Source organism: Kwoniella newhampshirensis, chromosome 8, assembly GCF_039105145.1.
Source record: "Kwoniella newhampshirensis strain CBS 13917 chromosome 8, whole genome shotgun sequence".
Lineage (NCBI taxonomy): Eukaryota > Fungi > Basidiomycota > Tremellomycetes > Tremellales > Cryptococcaceae > Kwoniella > Kwoniella newhampshirensis.
In genome coordinates this window covers 873,771-892,408 of record NC_089962.1, presented here as the reverse complement: position 1 = coordinate 892,408, position 18,638 = coordinate 873,771, and the positions used below count along the sequence as shown (strand labels likewise).

The following is an 18,638-nucleotide window of genomic DNA, read 5'->3' as shown; positions in this document are numbered from 1 at the left end:
ATTGAAGGTTACTGCAAATACACAGAGGAAAGCTATACAAGCTTTGTAAACGACGGCATACAAGCTCTATCATGCTACCGCTTTCTTCGCCTCCTTTAGTGCTTGCTCACCAATCGCCTTCGACCTCACTTCTTCGGGTAACCACTCTGCTGGGAATCCCCTCACTCCACCTACGACCTCATGACGAGGTAGGAACGTTTGTTGCGCAGACCACGAAAAAGGGTTCTGTCGCGATCGTTTCTTCCTATGTCTAGCTAGGAGATGACGGGTGTCTAAAGGTGTGTCGGCGGGCAAGGGAGAGTTTGGATCCTATAGCAACAAAAATTGGAATCAGTGTGAGCATCACAAATACAATTGCCTCGCAAAGGACAGCTTTAGGGAACAAGAAAGGTTGCCCGATCGTAGTATACATATAGCGAGGAACACAACTCACGTTTGCAGCCTCTACCAACCTATCCAAGATATCCGAAACAGATCTTCTGTTCTGACTCGCATTCGCAAATCTCTCTTCTGAGATCTTCACCCAGCCCTCCTTCCCCTCACCCGCCTCATCACTCTCGGAAAGGAACTCCTCTCTCCCAGGACGCCCAGGTGTCCATCGAGGACCTGCGAGGAGTTTCAGTCGGTGGACAGCTTTTTCGTTCGGTAGTGGTAATGAGGAGACAGGGACGAGGAGTACGGATTTCGTGTGGAATTTCGATGAGGGGGAAGATAGGTCTATGGTGGATGTGAGTCGTATGGAGGATGTAGGTGGTTTGAACTGTGTTTTGTTTGCGGCTAGATATATCATGTCAGCGTCGCATGAGAGATCCTTCAAAGCAGTCCGAAAACACAGAATTCAATGCAGGTGGAAAAATACTGGAGATCGGAGGCGAGATTTCACACCCACCTCGCAAAGCTTCCCTATCTTCCTCAATCTTCCTGACCAGCCCCTCCCCTTCCTGGATCCTGAACATCCTCATCCATCCCAGACTCGTAGCGTCGTCGAACCCGAACTTGGGAGTATGCATCACAGACCATGGTCGCATTCTCGTGTCTGAACCTCCAGTATCTGATCGAGATTTGCCAGCGTAAGCGATGGTAGAGGAAGTGAATGTTCTTCGAGCTGAATTTGAGGAGGGGAGTGCTCGTAGAGCTCGTGCCGGTGTGGGAAGAGCCATTGTGTATGATCTACGAGTCCGTTTTCAATGATTGATGTAGAATAGATGGTGCTTGGATAGACTGAAAAGTCGAAGAGGAACATTTCGAGCGTAGCCAAAAGAACGCGGGCCTATTCTGGCAGAGCATGTTAGGCCCGAGACGCTCGAGCCTCCACCTTGTTTGTCCACTTCTTGTCCACCTATCTGTCGTCCGCTGTCCACCAACATCATGAAACGCAACATCCTTTGGGCAGGCCTCCATCATGCTTCTCAAAGTACAGAAATCTTCACGAGAAAAGAAACGACCGAGTACCTACCTAGTCTCTCAGTTCGAGGCTGTTCCCACTTGCACTCACACATCTTCTCCTTCCTGTGCTCCAATCATTGCTGGTCGGTGCAAGACGTTATGACTCAGTAGCACAACGCCAGTGATATTCGCTTGAGCCGAATGTTCGTGGCTAGGGTCGCAAGGAATGCTGACGTGAGAAGCTAGGCTGCTTTTATAAGAGCGTTTCACCCTCTCCTCAACACCATGCTGTCTCTGCCTTCCTCTCTTTCGCCAAACCAGCAACCTCCTTCCTCCCCGATCGATCCGCCGTTACCTTTCCCATCGAAATGCTCGAAATCATGGACTCAAGTCCCAACCATCCGAGGGGAGGAAGATGACCAGATAGAGTTAATAGACTGTACTCAACCCACTGTTCGACAGTATACCCAACACCTCCCCTCACCACCACAAACTCCCGGATCAACTGCCAATCCTAAACCTTCCTTCTTCGATTTACTCGAGACATACAGAGCCACGACATCCCCTCTTATCACACCGATATCACTGAAAATACCTTCGGAGACCCTCATCATGCGGACGGTCGAACCTTTCCCAATACGGTCCGAGACCTTGGAGATGGCTTTAGTAGAGCCTGTTCTTCGGGAGGAAATAGCAATACTGAGGAAGGAACGGAGAGAGAAGAGAAGGAAAATCGAAGAACGGAAAGAGATAGAGAGGAGGAAGATTACAAGGGCAGAAAGTCGCCGGACGAGCCTGGAGAAGTTGAAAGACGGTAGGGTTACGATCGTGGACCTGACGGATATTGTTGTGATGGAGGAAGCTACAGGTGCCGTTGAGGATGTTGTGATGGACGGGAGCATGAAAAGGAAGATGGATATGAGAGTGCGACAGGTTGGAAACGTGATTGTCTCCATAGAGGTGGAAGATGGTGGAAGAGACGAAGGAGTCAATGCCGAGATCATCAGTGAAGGCGTAGATCATGACTTTGGCCATGTAGCAGGCTTCGATACGGCCCCGGCAAATTTGGAGAACGAGGTGGAGAAGGGAGAGGCAGCGTCCGATCCCGCTAACGATGGAGTCAACGACGGAGTCGATGAGGGAACATTAATGACCAGCATTTGCATGCGGGAAGCATCGGTCACCACCACCGACATCGAATGTCTTTTCTCGGACGATGAAGATGATGAGCTCGATAATGGCAGAGATGATGCAATCATCGATGAAGGCACTGGAGTGAGCCACAACTGTGGTAATGGAGGGATATCATGAGGATGAACAGATAAGTACGGACCTGTGCTTGGGAGAACGAGGATAATAAGACTGGTACTTTACGATCGACTGCCTTAGGTGAGTTTTTCGCCATGAACGAGCAAGGCCTGGGCCTGACAGCGATAAACTGAACACTGAGATTACCGGTCTCGTGAAGACCGCGGTTGGTGCTGGACCAGTTGGCTTGAAATTGGTACACGTCCTGTTGTATAGCTTGTTAAAAGAAAGGGAGACCAACCGGTTCCGGGCATCTACGCATCATTGTCGTATATCTATGTTGCGACATTTACATCGGGCAGTAGTACGTGACAGACTGTACAATGTGCATGACAAAAAGATGAAGGGAAATCTAGCCGGTCCAACAAACGCTACAGCTCTGGGAGAAAGAGCATTGAGAGCAAACGAAGAGTATGTACAACAGTCATCTAAATGTCGTCGTCGATTGAGAGCTGGACTTGTTCTCCGGGCTTGAAAGGTGGCAGACCTGTTGCAGCATACACCCAGATTAGTCGTGCTAGACATCAGATATGTACAAATCCACTCACCAAGGTAAGGACAACTGGAACATCTAAAGGCGTCACCGAGATAACAGCTTCCACAACTACTGGTCTTCTTCGCCTCTGCTCTTTTCTCAGTCGGCCAGACACCTTCCATACCCTCTGTGGCGGTCTTCAACGTCTCGGGGATATCATCATCTCCCTCAAGGAAGAAAGCCTTCTGAGCTTCTTTCACCGCTGCGGCAGACTGTGCCTGTTCCTCATCTTCCAACTCCTTCAGACCGCAGGTACAGTCCTTGCAGGCTCTTCGTCGCTTGACGGGTTTACCGTCCGAAGCTGGGAAGACACATTCCGGTCTAGCGTGATCTTCAGGTGTAAGAAGGGATTTCCCGCCGTCAGGGAGGAGAGGAGAGTCGATCGCCCATAATGCAGCTTTACGAGCTTTGTCGCCTGATCGTTTGAGCGCGAGAGGTCGAGCTCCAAGTGAAAGTGGCGCAGAAGTTGACGTAGATGCGGCAGGGATGGGTGACGGGACAGAAGCGATTGTGGGAAGAGATGGAGCAGAGGGGGAGGTGTAGGCCAGGATAGAGGTGGAGGGTGTAGGAAGGACGGGAGTGAATGAGTGCTGAGCGAGGGAGGCGTGAAGAGAAGTCAACTCAGACTCGGAGTGTTGGGGTAAGTGGATGAAGAGTTGGGTCGAAGGTGGGATGGTGGGTAACAATTTCTCGGGTAAAGGAAGAGGAAGGACAAAGTGAATTGTCAGAGGTGGTGAAGGGAGTGTTGTGGCTACACATAAGAAAGGCGAATCAGCAAGGATATGAATCTGAGTGTAGCTCGAGGCTGATGAGCTCACCATTGTCCAAGATACGATCCACCATCTCTCCTTGCACTTTACCACCTCCTGCAGCACCCTTCAGCTCGACCAACAAAGTCTGGTATTCTTCCGCACGTTGCATCGAGCCCAGCACCACCTGGGTGGAACTGGACCCCGAGGAGTAAGACAAACCGTTGGCGTTGACCATTGCTGATAGGTAGATTGTGTTGGTGCAAAAGTAGACGAACTCTCGATAAAGGCAACGATTGAGGTGAAATGAAAGCCGATTATGTTGATATCTCGAGGTTGTCCATAAGAAAGTTAAGATCCGATTCGAGTTGGACTTTTGTGAATCATTAGTAAGAGGTTAAGAGGTGGAGGGATTCCTGAGAGGTGAAAATCCGCTGGATCAAATCGAAAGCTCACCATAGGTTAGGAGAGCATAGACAACAGTCTGTTACGTAAACACACCTCTGAACAAAAGAGGTCGAGTTTTTGCTTCCGAACCTCCCGAATGTTCTCGGTATTTCGGACTGTGGCGCCGCGTTTCTTTTGGCGGAGCTCACTCACTGTTTTTCATCATCTAGGTTTCGTTAGGATCGTTCCCTACCCCAATCCATCCCCACCGCTTTAGACGCCAAGGCATCGTGGAGCAACACTACTTGACCCGAGAGATGTCCGATCAGCGTCTACCTGTACGCGAACATGACGGGGCGTGGTCGTCTCGTGACTGGAGTCTCGCGTCTCTGATCTGATCTGAGTCAGTTCTCAAGCCTTCGCGCGCGTTGTCTTTTGTTTGATCCTTCCTCTTCTCCGCTCGAGCGGATCCGATACCATCGGACAGGGAACTCGGTCGGGAAATCGGGTTGAAAGATAGTGGGTTTCTGATATACAGACAGACCCGGTACAGTGAGCTCACTTATTCGAACTGTCACGCCATAATTTGGAGTGAGTCACTACTACTTATATATATGGATGGGTCTGAAACCGGGTGGTATTCTCATGCATTGATACACGCATTCTTACATACAATTCTGCTTCTGCTTGCATCAATTTCAAACGACTCGAACACCGATACGATACGTATTTGCATCACACCCGTCCGCAACCATCTCAGTGTCCACTACCGACTAGCACATCACACACCCGACGACCGTACGGACTTCTACTCCAACAAGTCAAGCTAGACTTCACGATTGGTCATAAGCTATAACACTCTCGTATCTTCACAATGACCTCCCTCGCCCGTCCCATCAACGTCCCCACGTCTCGTCCTTCCTACTCCTCCTCATCAACCTCATTCTCATCCCACGGCACTTCCCGGTCAAACTCTTTTGGCGGTACAAGTCCCTCGTCTCGAACCGGTACCAGTCCAGCTGGTCAACACCCGTGTCCTCATCTGAGCGAGTTCGTACAGCAGATATACAAAGCTTGGGGTCATGGGCATCCAGTTCCTACCCAGCAGATGGAGCAGCGCGGAAGGAAGTGGTAGAAAATACCTCCTGGACCATACACTAGTAGGGATCATGGGGGCACACTATACCTCACAACACACTTCTCGTCAACTGCAATATCTCCCCCGACTTCATCGCCTTACTTCGTCTCGTACCGATCAATCGCAATCCAACCTCTTGTAGAATACCTCACCTGCACACGGACTATGTTTCCCTCCCTCAATTCACACCTCGGCATTTCTCGGTCCGCTTCCTACCCGTCTCTTCGCCTTGTACCTCAATCCGCGACGATTTGTCTATCCACCCTGACATCCGCTGGTCTTCCTTGCGCCTTCTTCACCATAGCACATTGAACGTCCTGGAAGGGTTGTTGGTGTCGGGTGTCACTTCAACCATTCCCCATTACCCATATAGTCGTCTGAACCTTGTTCATATCTAATCTCGTACACAATCTGTTGATATTCCATAAACATGCATGCATCTACAGCTTCCGTCACTGATGGGAGGACTTGCAGCTTGTCCTGTTCCACCAGGCAATGCTCTTGAACACAGCGATATGATGATACCATCGCATCGATTACCTCATACTCCTACGCATATCGTCTCGCGTGGCGGTGACCCTTAGCGAAGGCAAATTCGACGGTAAGTTATCCCAAATTACTTTGTCTTTCTCAGTATGATTTCGTGTCTGATTGCATTTGGCATCTTGTCAACAGTTGCACGATACTAATTGATGAGCTTGCCGACCCCTCTTGCTTGACTCACAGGTCTTCACGGATCAGTTTGTTGAGGCCGTCTGCGGGATATCTCGGAGGTCGCAGATTGATTGCGTTTCATCGACTGGCAATGCACAACACTAATGTTGCTAACAAACCCATATCCCAAGTTTCCTGTAAGTTGTATTCGTTGATCTGGGCAGCTTCGCGCCCAAAAGCGATTGCCCCGTGTTTGACGCCACCACTCAATCACACAAGACAGACCCCGTACCTGGCAAGCATACATACAAGGACGTATATACAAACACAATCCGTTGTGTTCATGCGATCGAGGATGGCTCGAGCTCGTCCCCCTCGGAGACTTTTCACCATGACCGACCTCTCCTGCCGTTTGCAGCTTACCGGACGGCAGACAGCGAGGCTCGAGCTCCTCCCAAGAGTGAGATATGGGACGATAGGCACAAACAATGCAAGGGCCACCATGGTCGATATCGGTCGAAGAGGGGGAGTTGACAAATGGTTCCGGTTCAGCATGGACAGGGAATTAGACGTCATGGAGATCAGTGTCAAACAAAAGAGAGGATATACACATGGTACGATTGTGACTGACCACTTGCGGCAAGTGCCAACCCCTTTTCTGGGGTGATAGAAGTATGTATACCGTGTTCAACCTCTCCATCAATCTCTTCTCCCCAGTGCGTCCAGCTGGTGATGTTCAATTTCTAGCCTGCTCGCCAGATACTACTGTCGAGACCATAACAGCTGGGAGGAATATTCACAATAGGTTCTAGTAGCAGGACATCTCCCAACCGAACGGAAACACATCCTTTCTATTGCACTGCCAAAGGTCCTTTGAAGGTATTCCGCTCACTTTCTTCACGTCTTCCTCTCAACATTACAGCTTATGTCAGTATCTCGAATCGGCATACAAGAGATCCTCGATCGCTAACCCCCTTGGCAGTATCACGACAGCCGCTCGTGTCGACAGCCAGTAATTGCCGATTACCCAGGCGGGAGGGTCCGTTCGATCACCATCATCACCACTACCGATCATTCATTCCACGTCTTCGCATTGTGGTCTGGTCGCCACCATCGTGAGTCAGTCTTGCTCTTATTCCCACACCCAGCTGTTGCTCGATGCGATCATCTTGTGAAACCATCGATCAACGTGCCACACGCACTCAGATTGTATGCTGATTGTCATCGTTAACCCCAACGCTGATGCCGACGCCGACTTCACCCTTTGCACCGCCCTCGAAAAATCCCCGACAACAAAACCGACACATACACATCCCACAACCACATCCTTCATTCGTATCTTACACATCCTTGTTCACTCACCGCCACCGTGTCTCTCGCGTCATCTGCCCCACTCACGATGCCGCCGCTCAGCATACCGTCCGAAGGCTGCAAGACCCTCCTTGGAGGAGGACCACCACAAACGTCCTCTTGCACACGAGTGGTTCATTGATGCAACGTTGATGAATCACCATCTTCTGACGGACGTGAATGATTTCCCCAAACATCGACTTGTTGACATTCTTGCGAGGGTGAGAATTTGTGCAGTACTTAAAGGTAGATCTTGGGATGTCAAAACACTCACTTTCGTTGATTGCCCTCTTCCCTTCAAAGTCACTTTGGATTTACCACCGACATTTCCTCAAGCGATTCCCAAGCCTTTCCAAGTCATTCCACCACTCTCTTTCCGCTTCCAGCCCATAGGCGCAACCTTCCAGCTGTCTCAGTGGAGTCCTCCGAGCGATTGTCTACTCACCTATCATCAAACATCCCGAACGAATTCCTTTGGCTACCGAGCCTCTTGCATTTTGCCTCGTAGCTCGAAAGCGGTGAGTTGACGCTTGACTCGTCTCCTTTGCTCTGATTGCCATTGGTTGGGAGGGCAACCAGCGGATCCTGCCTGTGACGTATTCGCTGGAGAGGACCCTTCCCCCGAAATCCCTTTGACGAGCATGTCGCTGTCAGAGGTAGATTGTCGGTCGCTGTGGTCTCTTGTCCTTATCTTCGATATCACTTCGTACCCTGCCATCATCGCGGTCCTCACCTCTCCTGGCTTCACTATCTGTTTCCTCCGTCAAGATCACCAGTGCTGACAGTATGATACTGTCTATTCTGTCCTTCTATGGATCCCTTTCAAACATATCGCGAAACTCCCCTGTCCGCTTTCGCTTGCTGCTCTTACCATTTCTGCGCAACCGCGCCTGTAATCACCTCCTTTCTACGGGGCTCATCTATCTACGTCCTCCTTGCACCGGCAACGACCATCACGTCTGGTCCGGGAACATTACGCATGATGCGACACTCTCGCGCGGGCATGCTCATTGACACCTCCGCTTTCGTCAACTGCCACTCCACTTTCCGCGCTCTTCCTTTGTTCGCTCACAGCTTTCTCAAAGCTCTCCTCCGGTGAGACTTCGCGCACACCAGCCGTGTACTGTTGGAGGTGAGTTGAAACGCCCCACAGTCTGTAATCTTGCAATCCGAAGGGGGTGGCTGCGCTGTCTGAGGTTTCGAGTATAGTCGAGCTGACGTCGTCTTCCACTCCCAAACGCTGTCGAACCATCACGCCACTTGATCATCTCTTGTCCTTTTAACGGATACCTCACACCCTGTTCCCATCACTTTTTCCCATCTCTTTTCTCTTTTTTGTCCTTTCATCCACCGACGGCACTCCTTGCAACTTTTGACAAACTTGGTCTCTGTCGTTCAACAACGCTTGCCTCGATCTCGTCAGTCAAGATGACCTCGTTGCTGCCATCTTCGTTCGACACTGGTCGACCACAGACCCATCAAGGCATCTACTCATCGCCGGGCGGATCATCTGAGAGTCAACGACCTATCACTTCTCAAGCGACTCTCCACATCGCTCCTACTGGCAACTATCCTGCTCATGTCGGTGATGGGCAGTCTCCTAACCCTGTCTCTGCTTACCCTACACCTCAATATCGCTCGTTCACACCTGGAGCGATTGATCTTTCCGGTCCCCCAAGCTTCCTGGGTGGAGGATTGTATCCAATCACTGCACCGCCTATCTCCTACTATCCCACAGGGCCAACACAGATCTACGATTCGGCCAGATCTCAGCCTATGATCCGAACGATCAGTCATGCCCATCCCATGCACTCGGCTACAGATCGAACTGTGTCCTCTCGATACTCTTCGTCTCCTCATTCGGCGACGGGTCAGGTGATGGACCGCCCGCCTACAGCTTCAGGCCAGCAATCTAGTGCTTGGGGAAATCCTACCTTCAACTTCGAGATCTCGGGTAATGATCCGAGGCACATCAACCCTTCTCTCATCAACTATGGCCAAGGCGAATCCATGTCACGCTCGACTTCCGGAGCGAGTGAAGCTCTTTCCGACAACCATCGACTGCTGACACCAAGCTTCGAGTATCAGCAGGACCGGCTTACTCCTAACGAGCAAGAGCTCAGGAAGGTGTCCGACACTCTAGCTCAAACCAATAGCCGCTTCTATCCCACCACTTTCACACCCTCCTATGACAGTCAGACTCACCCGCTGGAAGTCGCTCCTCACCCCGCTCCTCACCCCGCTCCTCACCCTCAGCCTGGCAGCTTGTTCCATGCTCATGACTATGGCAATGGTCAGTCCTCCATGTCAGCAGAACGAGGCGGTGATATCAAACCAAATATCGGCTTCATTGATACCGACTACGAGCGTGAGAGGCAAGCCCAGATCATTAACAATCAGAAGCTCCTGGAGGATGTCGGTTTAGGTGGTCGCCCTATGGTATGAGTGATGACTGACCTTTTAGTGAGGAGAAGATGATGCTAAGATGTCCATCAATAGTTTGCACCTCGTTCAAGGACAATCAGTACCATGAGTAACGTCAGAGCGCGTAACGTGTCGACTCCAGTCAAGAAACGCCCTCACCTCGGGGCCGGTCAGCATCCTAGTGAGCAGTTTTGATCTTCACGTAGCTAGTATGGCTAACCGATGCTCGATGGCCCCCAGTGCGAGCATCTCCGCGGATCCGTCAGATGAGCCGCAACATCTCATATGTCGATCTCGACGGTGGTGTCAACGAGTCTGCCAGTGACGACGACGAGGAGTATTCGGACGCAGACATGGATGACGAAGAAGAATTCCGACCCACCAAGAGGTCGAGGGGAGGTAGACGGGCCTATACAAGCAAGAGATCGGTGTCGTCACGTTCTCGTAGAGTGCGTGGAGCAACGATGTTTCGTTAACGGCGCTTACTGATAACGTCGATAGACCAGCGCCTCGAGCCAGCTCTCATTGTGGGGACTTCTTCAGACCTATCCCGAGATCCCTCACTTTTTCCCTCTGTTCTACTACACACTGAACAATGACCTCTCGATCAATTCGGACTCCGTCCCACTGATTGGTTCGATCCCTTCGGCCTGTACGCCAATGGAGAAAGCCAACGCTCTTCAAGGGTTCTTCCATCGAGGCAAGCGAGTACTCGCACAGCTCGATGCGTTTTGTACGCGTTGCGACAGGAAATACGACGGTCCAGACGAGAAATGGCCTGAGATGGACTACCAGACGAGGATTGCCGTGAGGGACATTCGAAGGAAAGCGGTAGAGAGGTGCGAGAACTACAAGTACACGAGGCGTGATCTTCTTGACAAGTGAGTGGTTGATTTCGATGGCAACACAGACGAGTCCAGTGCTGACACCAGCATCAGGGTGGTCGGCAAGAATAGGTGGCGACCCATCGAGGACGGCATGGTTCAATGGCAAGTCGGAATGGCGGAAAACGATCCTGCAGGTGATCTCGCCAATGTCGCTCTCACTCTCCCGACCCCACCCCCCAACGTGGTCTTCACCCAACAGATGCGCAACGTCTCTCACCGACCCGAGCGAACAATCAGAGCAATGCCGTCCCGCGCTCGCATCACCTCTGCTGCGGTACCTCGTACGGTTAGCATCGCCATGGCAGAGCCAGACGATTCGGCCTACGCCTACTCCTCTCGTGAAGCGTCTCCCATGTACGGCGAAGATCAAGTTCCAATGTCGGTTCAAATGCCAGGTATCCCTTCCGCTGGCAGCAATTCGAGCCACATGCACTCAAGTGACAGTCATGGAGGCTGGGAGGACATGCACAGAGGTATCAAGGGAGTGAGGAGCGAGGAAGCCAGCTCTCCCGAAAGCGAAGGTTACGACGAGACTTTCGTTCAAGGCAATTGAGCTGGCACGGCTTTCCGTCGAGTTTGTTGTGTCGCTGTGCTTTCTGTCACTCCATTCCAGCTACTCACCAGCTGTTCTCCACTTTCTTCCGTTTGATCTTGACAAATGTAGACCCCCCTCCCACTTTCTTCGCCGTTGATCGCTTTGGACCGTCACCTTGGGTCGATCTGTACTATATCTTTTTGGACAACCGTTTTGGTGAGGACGATCTGTTTAATATTATAGGCGGAGGGAGAGACAAGATATTGAACAAACGATATGCATACATATATACGTTTTCTCGAGTTGGTTGACAAAGGTGAACATAAGGTTGAGTCACTAATGGGAAACGAACCTCCAAACGGACAATGAGGTTGTTTCAGCTTCCAGTGCGTCGATGAAGAAACTCGTGGGTTCAACGATGGCAACGAAGTGGAGGGAAAAAGGTAAACTGCCAAAGTTAGGCGATCCAACTCCCTTTCTTCCTTTTGTCGATATTGTGTTTCGTTCAACCTTGAGGATCATCACCATCATCATCGTCTTTGCATCTCTTGTGCGACTCTAGGCTCATCCTCTTGCTTGACATCTTCCTTGCGAACACGATCGTAGAGTGGTTTTGAATAAGATGGAGTTCTCAAATTTCGAAGGTGCATCGCAGGTGAGTCGTGCTAGTATCTTTGCCACCTTGATCACACATCCCAACTGATCAACTTGATCTGCTTCCCTTCTTATCACCTACTTGATCATCGTCATTGCAGTACGGAGCCGATCTGGACGATACTACTTCAGTATATTCCGCTATCCCAAATTCCGTCATCAACGCCCATGCCCCGTCAACGATCAATGGCGATGACTTATCAAGTCAGTTGGGCGATATGAGTCTGAACCACGGACATGGGCATGGACATGGGGTCGTGAACGGATATGGTGGCGTGGGTGGTGGGATAGGTGAGGAGGAATTTGAAGAGAGGGAAAGGGCGATGTTGGGAGTTGGGGTTGAACATGCTTGTAGGTGAGTATCAACCGACACTCTCCACGTTCAATGGAAATGTTTGTGCACACGATAGAGTATGTTTGCTGATCAGCTTGAAATCGTTAGCTATTGTGGAGTTCATAATCCTCAATGTGTTGTAAAGGTACGTCTATCCAGCTTCCGCCTCCACGAGATGCGAGTGACGAAGAAGCTGATATGAGGTTCCGCATCAGTGTCTACACTGTAGCAAATGGTTTTGCAATTCTCGAGGAAACACGTCCGCATCACATATCGTGAACCACCTCGTCAAGGCGAAACACAAGGAGGTAGTATTGCACAAGGAGAGCGCGTTGGGAGAGACTATTCCAGAATGTGAGTGCGACGCCGAGCTGTTTGCCGTTGTTGATAGACCGAAGCTGATGTACATCTTGTCCTTGGAACAGGTTACAACTGTGGCAGCAAGAACGTTTTTATGTTGGGCTTCATCCCTGCGAAAAGTGATACCGTCGTCGTCCTCCTTTGTCGGTCAGTCTTTTCTACAACGCTCACTACTCCTACTCTGCAAGCTAACAGCTTTGCCAACGTAAAGTCAACCATGTGCTGCTCTCACCAACTCTCGTGATATAAACTGGGACACGTCTCAATGGTCTGCGATCATCGATGATCGATCCTTCCTCTCTTGGCTGGTCAAAGTACCCTCCGAGGCGGAACAGCTACGAGCGAGGCAGATCTCCCTTGCGCAAATAGCCAAGTTGGAGGAACTGTGGAGAGAAAATCCAGAGGCCAAGCTGGAGGATGCCGAAGCACAATCGGGCGAGGAGGAGATGCAGCCTATATTGCTCAGGTGAGTAGATACATACCTGTCAACAATCTATGGCGACTCAAAGAAGCTGACCTTTGGGCTAGATACGAGGACGCATATCAGTATCAGAACATTTTTGGACCTCTCGTCAAGATCGAGGCAGATTACGACAAACGGATGAAGGAATCACAGACCGAGAACGATATCACCATACGATGGGATATGGGTCTCAACCAAAAGCGACTGGCCTGGTTCTGCATGCCCAAACTGGAGAGTGGGGAAGTCAGATTGGCCGTTGGTGATGAGTTGCGATTGAAGTTCGTCGGGAACAGCAGTAGTATGGGAGGAGTCAAGGGGATGCAAGCATTCGCGAAAGGCGGATGGGGTGGTGGCGGAGATTGGGAGGGTATCGGAAGTGTCGTCAAGATCCCAAATAGTCAGTATCAACCTGATCTCTGTTCATGTTGCAAGGAATGCTGACATGTGCTCCTATCCAGACGTTTCGGACGAGATCTGTCTCGAGCTGAGGCGAAACGATGGAGTTCCTGCGGATTGCACCCATGGCTTCTCGGTCGATTTCGTGTGGAAAGCGACAAGTTTCGACAGGATGCAAGCGGCGATGAAGACGTTTGCCATCGACGAAAAGAGTGTTAGTGGTTACATCGTGAGTTAACCCTGCCCTTGACTCTGGACCACATATTGAAGAGATCTGTTCAGTACCACAAACTTCTCGGACACGAACTCGAACCTCAGGTCCTGCGAACTCAGATGCCGAAGCGATTCTCTGCGCCTAACCTTCCCGAGCTGAATCATTCCCAGATGGCTGCGGTCAAAGCGGTATTGCAAAAACCGCTTAGTCTGATTCAAGGACCGCCCGGTACTGGTAAAACCGTCACCTCCGCCTCTATCGTTTATCATCTCGCGAAAATGAACCCGGGTCAAGTCCTTGTTTGTGCCCCTTCGAACGTAGCAGTCGATCATCTTTGTGAAAAGATCCACCAGTCAGGTTTGAAGGTTGTCCGACTGGCTGCCAAATCACGAGAAGCTCTTGACTCCAACGTCGCCTTCCTGTCGCTTCACAATCAAGTCGCGAATGCCGACACACACCCTGAACTTCAAAAGCTTATCCAGCTCAGAAATGATCAAGGTGAATTGAGTCAGAGCGATGAGAGGAAATATAAGAGCTTGGTCAGAGCCTGCGAGAAGGATATCTTGAATGCGGCGGATGTGATCTGCACAACATGTGTCGGTGCTGGCGATCCCAGATTGGCGAAATTCAAGTTCCGCACCGTCTTGATCGATGAAGCCACTCAATCGGCTGAACCAGGTGAGCAGGCTGTTTGGCATGGCACGCAAAGCTGACATCTCATCGCAGAGTGTATGATCCCCTTGGTCATGGGATGTAAGCAAGCTGTTCTTGTCGGAGATCATCAACAGCTCGGTCCAGTCATCATGAATAAGAAGGCAGCTCGCGCAGGCCTTTCGCAATCACTTTTCGAGCGACTCGTCATCCTTGGCAATCGACCTATCCGACTGCAGGTGCAATATCGAATGCACCCCTGTCTTTCTGAATTCCCTTCGAACATGTTCTACGAGGGAACACTTCAAAATGGTGTCACCGCGCCAGAGAGATTACGAAAGAACGTCGATTTCCCGTGGCCGGTCAGCGACACGCCCATGTTCTTCCACCAGAATCTTGGAACCGAGGAGATTTCTTCGAGTGGAACTTCATTCTTGAATAGGACAGAGGCGTCAAACGTCGAGAAGATGGTGACCAAATTCTTCAAGTCTGGTGTTCTGCCCAGTCAAATCGGTGTCATTACGCCATATGAGGGTCAGCGATCATACGTTGCTTCGTACATGCAGCTCCACGGGTCGTTGAAGAAAGAGTTATACAAGGAGGTGGAAGTGGCGAGCGTCGATGCGTTCCAGGGTAGAGAAAAGGACTATATCATCTTGACTTGTGTGAGAAGCAACGAGCACCAGGGTATTGGTTTCTTGAACGATCCGAGAAGATTGAACGTCGCTCTGACCAGAGCGAAGTACGGTGTGGTCATCTTGGGTAACCCCAAGGTCTTAAGCAAGGTGAGCTGAATGCGTTCGACCGTCAGATGTGACGAATGCAGCATTGCTGATTCCTTCTTGTTCGTCATGTAGCATCCCCTTTGGCTCTATCTGTTGACACACTTCAAGGAGAAGTCGTGCTTCGTCGAGGGTCCGCTCAGCAATCTGCAACCGAGTATGATCCAGTTCAGTCGACCGAAGAAGTCACTAGCTGCTGCAATGGATCCTTTCAAGGCTCGCGAAGCTCCTGCGAGCGAATATCTTGATAAGCGTGAGTCAAGCAAGGCGTCACATCAACGCGTGTAACACGAATTTTGTGGGATGTCGCTGAGACCTATATATGTGAAACAGCTGCCGGCCGAGTACCTGGTCCTGCAGCAGGTCGATTCGATCCGGCCTACTACCGAACCCACAACGCCATGTCATTCGTTCCTCCCGACGCTCAATCAGTGGTCAGTCAAGCCTTGACGAGCAGCTCTGCGTTCCCACTCTTTCCAGGTGGCAACAAAGGAAAATCATATACTGGTTACGCGTCGTCGGTCATTTCACAACAGCCGACAGACACCCTTGCTCTACCTCGTGATGGCAATGGCAACGGAAATGGTGTTGGTGGGATTGGATACTCACAATTCGACAGACTTGGAGGTGTCGGAGCTCAACACGATAAAGGTGGAAGGAGGATGTCAATTGGAAGTGAAGCGGCGAGTGCTTCAATGTATGCTTATGGCTACAAAGGTGGAGAAGACGATGTGCAGAGTATCGCACCGAGTCAAGCGGGCATGACGGAATTCTGATCTGGACTCATTGCAAAGAGGCGGACGACATCGAACAGTCGACTGTGAGGATTGAGCGGAAGCTACAAGCGTCGTTCTTCTGCAGCATCACGCGTGACGACTTTGTCGACGGTGTTTGTGCTGTGCGCACGGGCACAGGACGTACGCTTGAACACGATTGAGGAGAGGTCGACATAGGAGGGGAGGCACGAGCTGCGAGTGGAGTGGGTGAAAATGATGTCAAAGCGATAGGATGTGCTATACCGTATCTAACATCACTGTTGACAGTGCAGATGCATGCCCGATTCCCCTCATATGAGGATGACCCTTGATTTCCGCTCGAACAGGTAGCCTCTGGTAACGTTCTCCAAACAAAGATAAATGTCCTTTTCATGCTGGGCTGGTCGTTCATCCGCGAAGCTTCTTGTACTCGGCCATGATCAACTACCACACGTGAATAGTCATCAGCATCCACGACATCGCAAATGACAAACGCTCGTCGGTCATCCGGACGAAAATGAGCACTTGACTCACCTCATTGAACACGAGTGTACAGATGGTGTGCGGTGTGATCCTGAGGAAATGCGCCGTGGTACCCTTATACCAACCTGCTATTCCTTCCGCCTTGAAAGTCTTCCACAGACAATCGAACGGACTGGAATAGAGAGCTCCTCTGACTTTACCGGAGATAGGATCTTTGATCGTGTTTTCTGCGAGGTGATGATGATCGGACGAATGATCAGCTCCGGACCGGAGAGATCAAGCAAGATGACATACGATTGTACATTCTTGTCAGAGCCTTCCGAGAGGGTGATATGGCCATGATCAGTATATACGTTTCTGAAACTGATCACGACCGTTGCTTTGACTTACAGTATCTGCCGGTCTGAAATAGATGAGATCGTCATCAGCGTTCTGTTTGACAGGATCTCCAAGACACGACGTCCCACTCACTGCATCGCTAGACACACACAGACACCCGAGAGTGAGGAAGCAAGTAAGAATGTCCAGAAGCTGTCGTCCTTCATACCCATTTTCGTGGTGAGGTAGTATTTACCCATATTGTAAGAAGGTAATTGGACCGAAGAGCCCTGGAGAGCGTACAATCGACGTCAGCTACTCTGGATGCTGTATATTGAAGTACAAGTACAACGGCAACAACAGTTTAGCCGAAAGAAAGGGGAAAATACCGACCATGGCAGTACGAAGAAAAGCGGTGTTGACACCTCTCCATAACCCCAATACACCGTCTGATCTCAAGATGGTTCGGAGTGCGTCGAAAGAGTTCTTGTAGTAATGTTGCGCCCCGACTGGGAGTGCGGGAGAGTATGCTTGGATTCGAGCTTTGACGAGGAAGAGGGGAGATCCAAGACCGGCTATAATGATAGACGGGAGCAGTTAGCATGATACGATATGTTTTAAATAGCTCCTCACATTGCGTCGCGAGGAGCGCAAGACGGTGTATCAACAGCTTGAGAAGGGACTTGACTTACCTCCAATACATCCCGTGACAGCACCAGCTGTCAGGGCAGTCGGTGCAAATCCCTCATTCGGATCACGTCCTATCGTCTTGTTCAGTCCCCTTCGGATCGGCTCGTAGAAACCTAATCTTGATCCGTTGAGGAGGATCTGGTAGGGAACAGACGAGCGTATCAGCTCATGAGTGTCTCCACGAACTCAAGCCAACCCAGATAGCACCGGGGCCGAAGCCCTAACAGTATGGCAGGAAGGTACAACTCACCTGATATCCGTACTGTGCCGAGAATCAACCAAGCTGTGATCAGTCCAAACGATCTGTGCGCATCGCGGATTAGTATGTGCAAACTCACGGCAGGTCCCAAACCTCTCTGCAATCCTCTTATACCCTCGTTCTTCCACGTCTTGGCAAAGACGTCAAACACATTCTTGTACACTCTAGGAGCTGTCGGATCGTGTCTTTGCAGTTCACCCTGTAATTGAAGTCTCGTCTTCATAGTTTCCGGTATGTTTGCTTGTGATCCGATACGTATCAGTCTCGGCAACAAGTAGCGTGCAGCGACGGTCTGATTCTTGGTCTGGACAGAGCCGCTGTAGAAGGGTAACTTACAGATGGTCACAGCCCCGCATCCTGCTAATCCTCCACACATGAAGCTCTCCCAAAGGTTCAAGGGCGCTTGGACGACCTTGGCGGGAGTGGGGACACTGACAGGGACGGCTTTGGTAGGTGTTGGCAGGGCGGCTCGTGGGCTTGATGAGGACATTTCTGGCTTTTGGGGATCACGAGGTTGGGAGTCACAGACGATAGCTTGAGTATGATATGAGATCCGTGACAAGATGGGAATATCGTTGTTCAAGCGGTAGGACTTGATTTCGGAGTGCGGGCGATGCTAATTGTATTTGATGGGATGAATAGATGTATGCACGAGCAGTCGGTGTCGGGATTTCGGCCTATAACCGTTTTTGGTGTCCTTTTTGCGCTGTCGACGGGAGACCAAGCAAGTCTGATGATGATGATGATGATGATGATGATGATGATGATGATGATGATGATGATGATGATGATGATGATGATGATGATGAGGTGACGAATGAGATCTTACTGATTCGACTCGCAATGGTCAACTTCGCTAAACGCGGTCGAAAGTCATTTCGGACAACCGCTCATTGTTTTCCTTCGGGTATCGGGATCAAATTCCG

The 18,638-nt window shown here is 50.6% G+C and overlaps 7 protein-coding genes across 7 annotated transcripts; 4 read left to right on the top strand and 3 right to left on the bottom strand.

The window, feature by feature from the left end:
- Positions 1–69: 69 nt before the first annotated feature.
- IAR55_004523 (mitochondrial 37S ribosomal protein mS35) lies at positions 70–1,160 on the bottom strand (the record flags this gene model as incomplete). Its single annotated transcript, XM_066947621.1, has 3 exons — positions 70–309; positions 434–777; positions 890–1,160. 3 exons carry the CDS (start codon positions 1,158–1,160, stop codon positions 70–72), a joined length of 855 nt encoding a protein of 284 aa, XP_066802035.1.
- A 511-nt stretch (positions 1,161–1,671) lies between these two features.
- IAR55_004522 (uncharacterized protein) lies at positions 1,672–2,697 on the top strand (the record flags this gene model as incomplete). Its single annotated transcript, XM_066947620.1, has 1 exon — positions 1,672–2,697. One exon carries the CDS (start codon positions 1,672–1,674, stop codon positions 2,695–2,697), a length of 1,026 nt encoding a protein of 341 aa, XP_066802034.1.
- A 425-nt stretch (positions 2,698–3,122) lies between these two features.
- IAR55_004521 (Fe-S cluster assembly protein DRE2) lies at positions 3,123–4,216 on the bottom strand (the record flags this gene model as incomplete). Its single annotated transcript, XM_066947619.1, has 3 exons — positions 3,123–3,181; positions 3,243–3,980; positions 4,048–4,216. The coding sequence occupies 3 exons, from the start codon at positions 4,214–4,216 to the stop codon at positions 3,123–3,125; spliced, it is 966 nt and encodes a 321-aa protein (XP_066802033.1).
- A 1,023-nt stretch (positions 4,217–5,239) lies between these two features.
- IAR55_004520 (uncharacterized protein) lies at positions 5,240–5,500 on the top strand (the record flags this gene model as incomplete). The annotated part of the gene is made up of 1 exon (XM_066947618.1): positions 5,240–5,500. The coding sequence occupies one exon, from the start codon at positions 5,240–5,242 to the stop codon at positions 5,498–5,500; it is 261 nt and encodes an 86-aa protein (XP_066802032.1).
- A 3,435-nt stretch (positions 5,501–8,935) lies between these two features.
- Positions 8,936–11,371, top strand: IAR55_004519 (uncharacterized protein; the record flags this gene model as incomplete). The annotated part of the gene is made up of 5 exons (XM_066947617.1): positions 8,936–9,946; positions 10,007–10,100; positions 10,172–10,380; positions 10,433–10,812; positions 10,870–11,371. 5 exons carry the CDS (start codon positions 8,936–8,938, stop codon positions 11,369–11,371), a joined length of 2,196 nt encoding a protein of 731 aa, XP_066802031.1.
- Positions 11,372–11,975: 604 nt separating this feature from the next.
- Positions 11,976–15,983, top strand: IAR55_004518 (uncharacterized protein; the record flags this gene model as incomplete). The annotated part of the gene is made up of 12 exons (XM_066947616.1): positions 11,976–12,008; positions 12,109–12,362; positions 12,450–12,486; positions 12,557–12,695; positions 12,767–12,848; positions 12,913–13,167; positions 13,230–13,561; positions 13,623–13,789; positions 13,843–14,452; positions 14,501–15,210; positions 15,283–15,460; positions 15,541–15,983. 12 exons carry the CDS (start codon positions 11,976–11,978, stop codon positions 15,981–15,983), a joined length of 3,240 nt encoding a protein of 1,079 aa, XP_066802030.1.
- Positions 15,984–16,370: 387 nt separating this feature from the next.
- IAR55_004517 (uncharacterized protein) lies at positions 16,371–18,202 on the bottom strand (the record flags this gene model as incomplete). Its single annotated transcript, XM_066947615.1, has 10 exons — positions 16,371–16,406; positions 16,497–16,672; positions 16,740–16,761; positions 16,836–16,848; positions 16,917–17,053; positions 17,157–17,338; positions 17,456–17,591; positions 17,704–17,715; positions 17,792–17,952; positions 18,049–18,202. The coding sequence occupies 10 exons, from the start codon at positions 18,200–18,202 to the stop codon at positions 16,371–16,373; spliced, it is 1,029 nt and encodes a 342-aa protein (XP_066802029.1).
- Positions 18,203–18,638: the final 436 nt, after the last annotated feature.